The following is a 12,922-nucleotide window of genomic DNA, read 5'->3' as shown; positions in this document are numbered from 1 at the left end:
CTCTTTAATTTAGAAACAAAAAACAAACTTTTAGTAAAGTTTAGGAACCAAAATAGTATTTTACCCTAATAGATATATGTGTGCAAGAAAAACTAAACACTCATTTGATGTAATAGGAGACTATGGAATTCGACATTGTATACACTGGGATTTATTCTTGATGTTGTGAAATTGCCGTAGGTACTAAAAACTATAGGCTGATTAGTTGGCAAGTCATGTTCTTTAAGCGTGAAAAGTCTACGATGAAAAACTTTTATGTTCCTACAATAAATGTTTTGGAAAGAAAATTGTTAGCCCCCTCATCCCATTGGGACCCCCCCTATTTATACAAAGGAAAAAGGGTCCAATATTCCTGAGTATAACTTAGTTACGTGGAATTTTTGTGCAATTATGCCTACATTTCTTTTAAAAATTTAATTATAATTTTAAACTCGAATTTGGTGATTTTTATATGATTTTTGTGGTTTAATATTTGATTTAGTAAAGACATATTAGCCAAAAGAAACGAAGGTAGAGCTATTAAAGAAATCTATACTTTCAGATTAGCAAATATTACTAAAAACCAGCACACATCACATGTTGGGGAAATATTACTACTTCCCCATGTATGATACAAAATATGGAGAGTGAGTGAGAGAGAGAGAGGTTGGGCCATGTTGTTCAGACTCGGCTTCAATGATGAGGAGCTGGAGCTACTGGTGGTGTTGGAGGTTTGCACTGATAGCACTTGGCAAAGAGCCCAAATGTGTCAACTTGCTTAACAAAATTGGTCATGCTGGCCCATCCACCGAACCCAAATCCAATCACTAAAACCCACACCACTATAAACGAATTTATCACAAACATAGCAGTCCAGCTTGGTAAAAAGATAGGTGGCTTCTCTGCAGCATTCTGCATAAGAGTAAAACAAAGGTAAACTAAATCAGCAAATAAATACATGGGCAGATTAAAAATTCGACTGTAGGACAAACTAGACTGGGTGCAATGTGAGTTTTGTTACTCAATTGAAACCTTCTAGAATTCCCAACATAGATATTTAGGATTGAAATCCTTTCCCCCATTGGATCTATCAAATTATCAACTAAATCTATTCGTGTTCAAGCTGTTAGCCTAGTGTGTCGCGGCTATCACCATCATCTACAAAGACTATGATGCTCGGTGTCTGAAGTTTGAACCCCACCTCACTATTTACTTGACAAAATAAATAAATAAATAAATAAAATCTAAAATTAAAAGGCAGGCCAACTACATATGTTTAATTGGTAGGGGATTTCTTGACAAATTATTCTGGAATTGCTCCAATTGAATTATTGGGAACAAGTTAGGCTAGTCAGCCAGCTCAGCTAAGACATAGTACTATACTCCAACTGTAGCTCTTAACTAAAAGAAAGGGACATGCCACCCATCTCAATATTTCTTGTAATATTTCCAAATCCAAGCCTTAAATGTTTTTGTACACTGGCTAGTGGCTGCACACACACTCTCTCTCTAGTGGGCTCTGAAAACTGTGGAATATGGAAATTCCCAACCAAATTTGGGTGTGCCCACTCAATCTCCAATGACTGACATACCCTGAATAGAACGAGATAATTACAACAAACCACATTCATAAATAAATATAAAGCATACAATTTGGCCCAATGAAAAAAAGAGCTCGCCAGTATTAAGTATCTCATACATCAGATATATAAAATGTATCTCTCTCACAGTGTATGAATCCCGTAATATAATAGAATCCACAAACACTATGTGATGTGAGATACCTTTCTTTCTCTTATAGTAGATGGCAGTGGTTTAGTGGGGACAATATGTAAGAGAGCCAACACAGAAGAGATGGGGTTAAAAAGTGGGTATAGATTTTTACCTGTCTGGCTGAGGCTTTTCTATAGGTAAGCATATGAGCTAAAGAGGGGATGATGTAGACAGTGAAGCTAACCAATAGAGCCCCAACAGCAGAGTTTATGGGCCCAAAAAATGGGAAGATTATCGCCAAAAACCATATTGGTATCACCACTGGCAGCCTTGCTAGTGCTCTCAAACAAATACTCTTCGTGTCATGCATCCCTATCACCTTCTCCCATACAAAGTACAATGGAGTACATGCGAACCCAAATGTTATAAACTGCACCCATTACATAATCATACCACAATGTCAGATTCCATTCAAATTACTATTCTCTTTATATATATATATATATATATAGATAGATAGAGACTATAATTTGAACTCATATCTCTTATTTGATGATAATTAATCATAACAGTTGAGCTAACTAGAACTCATAAGTACAATTATTACTAAATATAAATTATTTTCATGTATTTAGATCATAATTTCTTAAAGGGTATGTAAGAAATAACTTATATTCAATGATGTATTTTGCTTAAAAAAATATAAATTATTCCATAAACATAGCACATTTTCAGATTCCATTAAAATTATCACTTGTTTATACCTATAATTACCATAAAATTTGAAACCAAATTTCTCATTCAATGACAATAAACTTTACTAAATATGAGTGCAATTATTACTAAATATGAATTATTTTCATGTATTTAGTTAATATTTCTTAATGTAAGAAGTAAGAAATAACTTATAGTCAATGATTTATTACTTTGCTTAAAAAATAAGTTGGGTAAAGGTAGATTTTAAGCAAAACACACACTGTAGTCTAAGCCTTTGCTTGGTTTATACTACTAAGTACTAAGTCTTATTGTTGATTAAACAAAAATTTAAGTTAAAATACAACCTGGTGGATGAGCATCAAGATAACGGCGGCATCACGGAAGCCAGTTTTTGGTAGCATAGAGAAGGCATTGGAATGGTTAAGAAGCTCATCACCAAAGGCCCAATAAACGGCAGAGGCTGACGGAATCGTTAGTGTGAAAACGTATAATGTGGCTATTAGGTATATGTACTTGAATTTCTGTGGCTTCCACATGGCATGCATAATTTCCCTGAAAAACAATTTCCCAAAAAACGTTAATAAATTTAATTCCCTGATCAGAAAATCAATTTCCTTCCACCTCGAAATTCTAGGAACCGAAAAAAAGGACAGTCAAAATCCGAAAATTACATATCACTTTCACTTTGACCTTAAATTCTTTTATAACACTTCATGATACTTTGATTTTCAAAATTAAACATTTTAATCATCATAAGCGTTTATCCCCAAAAACAACTACTCATGATAGGGACTGGAACCAGCTGTATGAAAATTATTATCATTTTCCTAAAGTGCCCCCTATCCATTGGAATTTAATATTTTTTTAAAAAAACAATTTTGAGTGCATTTTAGAATTTGTCAAAATTGTAAACATAGCATGAGGTTATTAATGTTAGTGAAAATGATATCAAGGTTGGTATGAAAGTGATACCATTTCAATAATAATTTCATGCCAACTTTATACATACACATTTTAAGTTTAAATTAAAACACTAAAAATGTGAAATTTTTGAGAGATTGGCATCACCCTAGCTATAAGTGAATATATAGCCTATGACACAGATATTATTCTACGGGTAAAGACAAAGGAGACTAGGTTAGGACAGAATCTAGACGAAACAAGGAATAATGCACTAGGAATTGAGAGTAAAAAATTCACAATGGTTAAAAACGAAAGACACAAAAACTAGAAAGACATTTTTACTGTGCATTTTTCCTAGAGAAAAGTGAAGGTGGGTAATGTTGTTTCCGAGCAAACAAAAAAAAGGAAAGTAGATTGCATGATTTTGTCTGTGGGTCGCCAACACCAAGATGGCCGGCAAAAGCTGCACACAGAAGCCGCGTAGAAACAAGTGAAAAGAAGAGAGGAATATGCTGTGTAAAAAGATAAAACTCACACAGTCACAGCATGGCCACCAAAAGTGTAGAGTATGTTTGTAGCTCCGGTGAAGTATAGCACGAGCTTTGTTGGAGCTGAATGTGTCACACCCTCAGCCTGAAATCACACAATTGAACCAAATCAGAGAAACCCCATTAACCTTTTTCAAATGAAAAACAAAGAAGGTAGTAATTAGTTTTACCTGGCCATGAATAAAAGAAGCTATGGTCAAATACCAGGCAGTGTAAGTGGTCATTCCAAGGCCTAGAAATGACCAAATTCGGTAGTTATGAAAGGAAGGTATGAACACTGTGGTGGCACAACAAGCTCCAAATATATAAGTCCAAGTCCGTTTGTCCAATCGGTCGTTGATATAGTAAATGTTACTGTTTTTCATCAAGAACCAACAAAAATTAGTTCACAACCAACAAAAAAAAACCCAGTTCAGATTTCATACAAGTTAGAGAGTGAAAATTCAGGAAAGATCTTTACCTTGCACAAGCTATAAGCTGAATGACAGATCCGAATAGGAGGAAAGTACAGTTGAAAGCAAGCCCCACTGCTTTCCAGTACGGACCCAGTAGGCCATCTAGCACTTCAAACCACTGCAGTCCAAAACAGTGTGCTTTTAACTGTATACTTCTATATAGCCTATGAGACTATGACTAAAAGTTTTTTTTGGCTACAGTATTAACAACAGTACATCAATCTCAAAGACTGTATTTTTATTTGTTTTTTTGGGGCCTCTAGAGACTAGAGGTTTTGCTATGAAGATTAGGAATAAGTGGTGTTGGTGGGTTCTCTGTTAAGTAAAAACCAATTACCAACCTGAATGACATGGTTCTTGAAGCTGACGTTTTCTTTCTCCTTTCTGCTTCTGTACTCTATGTACAGTACACTAATCAAATACGCAGTCCAGCTTCCCATAAGTCCATAGAATATCTGGAGCAATATGCCTGATAGCAGTCCCAGTTGAGAGAATGAATAGGGTAGAGTTAAAAGCACTTGTGCTACCTGTAAAAACAGACAGACACAAAAAACGGAATTTAGTGCTGAAAGTGTTTGATAATGGGTTTTAATTTGTGGGTTAAGTTGAATTACTTGATTAGAAGCACAGCTGAACCAAGCGTCCCAGGCAGAGCCACCATGCCAAAGGAGGTTCTTGACGCTAAGCATAGAATGTTCTTCATCTCTCTCTTCCTCTTTGCCCTCATGTTCTGTCTCATTGAAGTTGGGAACTATTGCTTCCTCTGCTTGCTTCTGAGGCAACATTGTCTCCGTTTTTCACTAAAGGCAACGTCGAAATCCCGGTAGATCTGAAACATTATATAAAAGACAGTAAATGAGACAATATCTACAACCCAACGCAACCCCAGACAACGAAAGCCAATAACACCTCAGATCCATATATCAGAAAATTCCTATGGTACTTAAAAAAAAAAAATTCAACCTTCCACAACACAAAGTCCAACAAAGTAAAAAAATAAATAAATAATAATAATAAAGCAAACCAGGTTTTTAGTAGACAAAAGGAGCAGAGTTCAACATGTTTTTCACAAACCAGACCAAAGAGAAAAAACACAAAAAGAAAAAGAAATAAAAACCCAGTACCACTTTCAACTTCCTTGTTTGAGATGTCTCTTTCGTTTAAAGATTGAAGCAACCAAAGCACACAGATCTGTCCTCCGGATGAGTCTGTGTATTTTCAAAAACCCTGTTGTCTCTTTCGCTTAATATTTATAACCTTTTTATTTTTTATTTTTTCTTCCTTTGCTTTTGGAATGGTAATAAAAACAGGCGGCTTTATTAAAAAGCACAAGCAGTTAATGACGGAACTGTTTAGAGAGAGAGAAAAAAAGAAGCAAGAAAAGCAGAGAGTAACAAGATTTTCTTGCTACAAAGATTTTTGCAGAAGAGCAATATATATAATAGCTGAAATGAAAGTCCTTTAAATGCGTTGAAATAATGGCAAACTCTTCAGCTAGGACACTCTCTATCTGTACTCTGCAAAACTATACTTAGGCTCAGTAAAAGCACGACTTTAATGCGCCACCAATTTGTACCGTAAAGACGGCGAGACCTCAAAAGCTGGAAATATCTCTGCACCTCATTCAAAGACCCTTTGTCAAGAGAAGTTCAAGGAAAAAGACCCTTTTCGCTCCTGTTCAGCCAAATATATTTATATATAAAACCAAATACCCAGGTAAACTAATCTATATACTACTAGCACAATATAATAATATGGTTTTGGCTATGCAATGCTTTTTTTTTCTTTTTTTTTTTTTTTTGGTTTTGAAATTCTGCACCCTCAACAAAGGGAAAGGAAGTAAAGGGTTTGGAGTACAGAGAAAAAAGGTGAGAGAGACGAAACGAAAGCAAAGCCAAAGGGCCTCTCCAAATTCCCTGTATTCTAAATTCCGATTCGATTCTTGGGTCTCCTCCGTTTGATGACAGAGAATTTGAAGATCAAAGTGACTGGGACGTTGTTCTCATCAGTAAGAACCCAACCATGCCTTAGACCAGGCTTTTTATAGCCCAAAACCCAGCTTCAACGGCTAAGATTATAAAATAATTATAATAAAAAAATAAAAATTAAATAAAATAAATAAACATTTTTTTTTTAAGGAAAAAAAGTTACTAGTAGATTATGTATTAATTTTCAGACAAATTTATACAGTAGCTATGGTCAAAAGCCAAAGAGTTTAACGATGCTGTAAGCAAGGGAGGGGGGATAGGGTCACTTTACTTTTCAAAAATTCCTCACTTCTTTTATATTTTTGGCAAAAACAACTGTAACTTTAAATATAAATTTAAATATTTATTCCCCTAGAGGCTAGATTTTTACTTAAAACTTGTAACACATTTACCTAAAAATAATGTTATAAAGTTAAACTATTTTACAATATTTTTACAAATTGTTATTATAGTCAATTACTGAACTTCTTAGTAGTTCTCATATAAGCTTACTAATAACATCATTTTTTTAATTTACCAATAATCACTCACAATATCAGCAATTTATAAAATTTTTGTAAAAAAAAAAAAAAAATTGTATTTCTAGCATTTTCCTTCATTTAAATGACTAATGCATTACTTTTGTTTTCTTTAATTACTCTTATACCTTAAATAACTCAATAATTCAAAATGTATTTAATGTATTTAAAAATTATATAAATATTTATAGGATAAAACTTAGGTACGGTACTGTATATGTTATTCATTAAGTTTCTCTCTTAAGATTCAGCCATGTTATTACTTAATTAAAAAATACACATTCATCCCATGTGCAAAAATCCAGATGGTAGAATCTTAAAATAGGAACTTAAAGAATAGTACTAAGTATTGTACCTAAATCTTACTCATATTTATATAATACTAATGCACAATTTCTTTGCTCGAATTACTTTTATTTTTATTTTTAAAAAATTTTCATTTTGAAAACTAGAGATACAGACATTATTCTTTTTCCTTTTAGAAGAAATAATAAATATCTTTTTTTAGAGAGTTCCAACCAATAACATTTGCAACTAATAATAATTTTTTATCATCAAATCAAAACATCAATCTGTTTTTGGTGTAAGCAGGGATTGAACTCCAAATTTCTTATTCAACTATCAGAGACTTTACCAGTTAAGTTAATTGAAACTCACAAGAAATAATAAATGTTAATTTCATGGTTAAGAGTTAAATTCTTTTAAGTTTTTTTCAAAGAGAAATGTTATATATACTTTGTTATAGGTAAGAAAATAGTATTTGTTAAATCATGTTACAAACTGTAAGCTCCTATAGGTAAGAAAATAATATTTGTTAAATTTACAGACTGTAAGCTCCTATATGGAATCTAGGTTCCTAATCCAAATTGTTCTTTAAAAAAAAAAAAAGAAGTTTAAATTACACCCATGAAGTTTAGTTAATTCTCATTTTGGTCCAATAAGTTTTATTTTTGTCATTTTAATCAAGTATGTTCATATTTGTTGTCATCATTAGACCTTCCATTCGATTGAAAAAGTTGCGGCTAAGGGCTAATAGTGATAATAAATGTAAACATACAGGACCAAAATGATTTTTGAAAAAAATTAAACTAATTAAACTAAAATGACAAAAGACCAAACTTAAAGGCTATAATTTGTATGTTATAAACCTTTCTAATTTTTTTAGTCTTGAAAATATATTTTTTTAATTGATAACAAGAGTTATGGATGGAAGAGCTAACATCAATGAAAACAAATGCGAACTTACATGATCAAAATGACAATTGACCAAATTTAATTGGTATAATTTTATTTTTGCCAAAAAAATATTTTTGTTAATGACTAATATAAAATCATAGTTTAGATGCATTTAATATTTTATTACATATATTTTTATAAATAATAAAGTCAAATCATATGCAAATATCAATAAAAATATACTCTGAAATCCTAACGAATAGAATGAATTTATAACTGCAAATAAATGATTAACAAGTGTATTTTATTTTTAAAAGACTTACATAAATAATAGTGCCAACTTCTTTGATTGAACTCAAATCTATGCTCTCGCTTGTTAATGGGGAAAAAAAACAAGAATTTTGTTAATGAATGTCCTAATACAAGTTAAGGAATATCAAGGGCATGTTTGGTACTGTTGTATAACAGTACACGTATTTTTACATCACTTAAACTTATTAGAAATCTTTTACCAAATGGGCCACAATCTATATTTTATTAAATAAATTTTTAATAATTAAAAAAAGTAAAATGCTGACAAATGCCTTTATGACAATGATTAACAATCCATTTAAAGAAAATTTTTATGGGAAAAAAAATTTAATATTTTGACAATTTTTTCTATTTTTCATAAAAGTTGTGTCAAAACTTTCTTAAAATAAAATGCTAACCATTACCCTAAGGACAGCCACTAACTTGACCATTAAAAAAAAGGTCAAACAATACACAACTCTTAAGAAAAGTATATAATTATAAAGAATTTGTAGGTTCAAATCAATGCATCATTGATAATTGAATTCTCATAACAAGATTATAAAAATATGTTTTAAACTAATTTTCTTAGGACCTTAATTAACTTTTCCCTTTAAAATTTTCTAAATATATTATTTATTGTAGCATTACATGTTATTTATCTTTACTTGTAATGAAAGGCCTAGGGGTGTTCGCGATGTGGTTTTGGGTCATTTTTAGCACAGCACTTTGCGGTGCGGTTTAGCTAAAACTATAATTGCACCGCACATTGTTTTTGTGATCACATGTGTGGTGCGGTGTAGTGTGGTTCGGTTTAGAGTTTAGCCAAAACTATAACCGCACCGCATCTTATTTTGGTGGTCACATGTGCGACACTATGTATGAGTTGCAATTTGAAGTTGGTATATTTTTCAAATTTTGGGCTTTTCCTACTCATCCCAAAACTAATTTTTCTCTTTTTTTAAGCCAAGTTTTAAATTATTGAGCTAATTTTTCTTTATTTTAGGTTGGCTTTTTTAGTCAACACTTGCTAAGGCTATTAAACTTTTTTTTTTTTTTTGAAAACTAGGGTTACTAAATTATCAATAATATATTTAATATTAAAAATAAATAAATATATTAATATATAGAGAGGGTGCAGTGTGGTGCGGTGCAGTGCATTATTACTTGCGGTGCGGTTATGCCATTTTGCGGGCGATTTTTGTGGTTTGTGCAGTTTATACGGTTTAGTGAACACCCCTAATAAAAGCCATGAGTAAATAGTACACATAGCATGTTTGGTACTATTGTATAACAGTACACGTATTTTCACAATAGTTTTTCACATACACGTATTTTCACAACCTTAAACAATGTTATTACAAATCTTTTACCAAACGGGCCACAATTTATATTTTATTAAATAAATTTTTAATAATTTTAAAAAGTGAAATGCCGACAAATGCCCTTAGGACAATGATTAACAATCCATTTAAAAAAAATTTTTATGGGAAAAGAAAAGAAAATTAATATTTTGACAATTTTTTTTCATTTTTCATAAAAGTTGTATCAAAACTTTCTTAAAGTGAAATGCTAACCATTACTCTAAGGATAGCCATTAACTTGACCATTAAAAAAAAAATGTCAAACGGTACACAACTCTTAAGAAAAGTATATAATTATAAAGAAATTGTAGGTTCAAATCAATGCATCATTGATAATTGAATTCTCCTAACAAGATTATAAAAATATTTTTTAAACTAATGTTCTTAGGACCTTAATTAACTTTTCCCTTAAATTTTTTCTAAATATATTATTTATTATAGCATTAAATGTTATTTATCTTCACTTGTAATAAAAGCCATTAGTAAATATGGAGAAAATTGCATTAAATTTTAATTTTGTAGTATCCTAAACTGTAAATAAATAACAGAATTAATTTTTATCAATTGATCACACATCATTTATTTATTTGAGAGACAACGAGACATCATTCAGTGTTTCAGGGTACAATAATTTTGGGGGTTCTATAATTGGTAATTACAAACTCAGAAGCTTGTTTCCCGACTATCTATTCAGTATTCATTACACTATCTCATCCAAAAAAAAAAAAAATCTATTCATTATACTATATTCACGCTTTTGAGAAATGTTGGAGGTCAGATCCAAATCTCAGTCAATAATTCCCACAATTTTAATTTCCCAATTAATTCTCTCCCTTCACTTATTTCAATTATTATTATTATTTTCAATTTATTAAATTTTAATTCACACAGGCTCCATCAACTTCCTCCTTGTCCCCCAATCAATATCCAAATCCCAATCCCAACCTCATACATCGTTGCGTGGATTATACACCCCCATGGAATTCGAAGTAAAAATGGTGTCACTGTCACACTCTACAATAGCGAGTGAAAGTAACAGTACCCAGTGAGAGATACGATTTTTATTTTTATTTTATTTTTGGTATTTTAATTCTGGGCCGTCACTCAGCCAACCCATAAAAATGAAGGCCCATTGCATCATGATTTTTAACAGCTTGATTCCGTTCTGATTAAAAAAAGACATAAAATAAAATAAAAATGGTGTTTCATCTTTGTGGGACGGACGCATTCATCCAATCACACAACGTGTTAATTCATGCAATTGTGAGTGATGGAAGAAAAGTAACAAGTAATTGATAGAAAGTATCAAGAATTTATGATCGCACAAGTTTGCATGTTAATTCATGCAATTATTGAAGAAAAGTAATGCGTTGTTGATAGAAAGTATCAATTATTTACAACAATACAAGTTTGCATGTTGTGAAATTATGTGTGTGATTCAATATCCCCAAAATTAATAAAGTTTGTGTGTTTTCTATCCAAAAAAAGAAATTCTTGTGGGACACCCAAGTGATGGACTTAAAGGACGTATCGTAAATCCAAATATCTCAACTCTCAAGCTTTATTCACTGAACTATCAGACCATGTGGTTTTTGAGATGTCTCATAGGCAAAAAGTAAAACGGTCCGATTAATAAGTGCTCTTAGGTCATTTCTTAATTGACCATTTTAGAAAACTTTTTATACTACTTTTATGAAAAACATAAAAACTTGTCAAAAAAATAAATTATTTTTTTCCCCATAATAAGTTTTTAAAAATATTTTATAAATCAATGCCATTAAGACATCCTGTTAACTTTTCTCAAAATAAAATAATGTCGTCAGAAAAGCTATGTTACCAATTTTTTTTTATTTTTTATTAATGGATGTTTTAAGTGCATTGATTTAGGAATTTTTAAAAAAAAATAAGAAAAGAAAAAGTAATTAAATATCTTGACAACATTTTATATTTCTCATAAAAGCGTATTAATTTTTTTTTTTTAAATTACCAATTAACAAATATCTCGAGAATACTCAATAACTCAGAAAAAAAACGGTGTGTTTTGGCACTAGCGCACGTGTCCAATTTGACAAAGCTTGGTGACGCTGAACCGCAGCCGAGCCATTATAGTGACCCCAGCCACCGTTTGGCACGCTTTAAAAGAAAAACATGCGCACAATTGAAGCCCCTTTGCCCCACACTTATGACTTATCGCCGGCTCATCATACAAACCAACACAATGCGCTTTTATCCGACGGCTCTGAGTGGCCCATTTCAACCAACCTGGGCCCCACCCCATCACTTTTTTTTTTTTTTTTTTTTTAATTTACCTTTGTTTATTTTTTTTGGATAAAAATTAAATACATACAATAAGTACATCTCTCTCTATCTCTCACTCTGGCAGGTTTGTACTGTGTTGCACTGTTGATTTACCGAATTAAATACAATGTGCTTTTAACTCGTACAAATATACTATACAAACATCCCTCGAAAATGGGACAATGAGCATATGGTTTTTTTATTTATTTATTTATTATTATATATATTATTATTCAATAGTTATATTAATTGCAGAATAGAGTATTTGAATCTTAAACATTTTTATTAAAAAAAAAAATAATAAGAAATGAAGGTTAAAGTATAGGCTCTTGACAAAGGCTTACTCTTATGTGATTGAATTAAACTTACATGGCATTTGATACAGGGTAATCTTTTAGAATTCTAAAAAATATTTAAGGATTCTCATATTTAGTTGCAAATCACACTAGAGAATCAGATGTTAGGAAAATTTGGATTCCTTTTAAAGCAGACGGGTATCTAGATTCCCAAACTTAAAGGAATGTGTATTTTTTTTATAAATTGACAATTTTAACTATTTTTCCTTATCATTTAAGCAAGTGCTCATAGATGCAGCGGTGAATACATTATATATTGATAGGTCGCATTTATTTCATTGCTGATGAACTACTTTTATTTTTATTTCTACTTCTATGGTCTTATAGACCTAAACGTTGTCAGTTTGTTTTGTTATGAATTAAACTCTTTAAAAAATTATTATTGAGAATAAAGCATTTGAGAATTTAAATAGTTATTTTTGTATTGTATTTGTCATTTTGAAATGTTAGACTATAGTTTTTATGAATTTGTCATAATTTATAATTATATTTTGTTTTTCATTATTTATTTAGAGGAAGATTTAAAAAGAAAAAGAAAAAGAAAAAAGAGTTATATTGGATTTACAAATCTAAAGATAGAATAGGAAAAATAAATAATTTAATTAAGATTCCTAGA

The 12,922-nt window shown here is 31.1% G+C and overlaps 1 protein-coding gene across 2 annotated transcripts; it reads right to left on the bottom strand.

The window, feature by feature from the left end:
* Window positions 1-563: 563 nt before the first annotated feature.
* LOC112022443 (auxin transporter-like protein 2) lies at window positions 564-6,349 on the bottom strand. Of its 2 annotated transcripts, none has more exons than XM_024055035.2 (9): window positions 5,440-6,349; window positions 4,930-5,144; window positions 4,657-4,842; window positions 4,321-4,433; window positions 4,031-4,214; window positions 3,848-3,945; window positions 2,754-2,961; window positions 1,865-2,122; window positions 564-891 (listed from the first exon to the last, which is right to left on the bottom strand). In XM_024055035.2, exons 2-9 carry the CDS (start codon window positions 5,098-5,100, stop codon window positions 673-675), a joined length of 1,437 nt encoding a protein of 478 aa, XP_023910803.1. In that variant the 5' UTR covers window positions 5,101-5,144; window positions 5,440-6,349; the 3' UTR covers window positions 564-672. The 2 variants fall into 2 exon arrangements, with proteins under 2 accessions (XP_023910803.1, XP_023910804.1); XM_024055036.2 differs by having other exon boundaries at window positions 5,892-6,349.
* Window positions 6,350-12,922: the final 6,573 nt, after the last annotated feature.

This window comes from Quercus suber, unplaced genomic scaffold (genome assembly GCF_002906115.3).
Source record: "Quercus suber isolate HL8 unplaced genomic scaffold, Cork oak 2.0 scaffold_76, whole genome shotgun sequence".
Classification (NCBI taxonomy): Eukaryota; Viridiplantae; Streptophyta; class Magnoliopsida; order Fagales; family Fagaceae; genus Quercus; species Quercus suber.
Note: the sequence above shows the minus strand (reverse complement) of the source record. Positions and strands in the feature narration are given on the sequence as shown.

Coding starts and splice junctions, on each gene's coding strand:
- LOC112022443 (XM_024055035.2), bottom strand. CDS start 5,100: ATGTTGCCTCAGAAGCAAGCAGAGGAAGCAATAGTTCCCAACTTCAAT. Junction 4,843..4,929: donor TCAGCTGTGCTTCTAATCAA/GTAATTCAACTT, acceptor CTGTTTTTACAG/GTAGCACAAGTGCTTTTAAC. Junction 892..1,864: donor GAAAAGCCTCAGCCAGACAG/GTAAAAATCTAT, acceptor ACTCTTATGCAG/AATGCTGCAGAGAAGCCACC.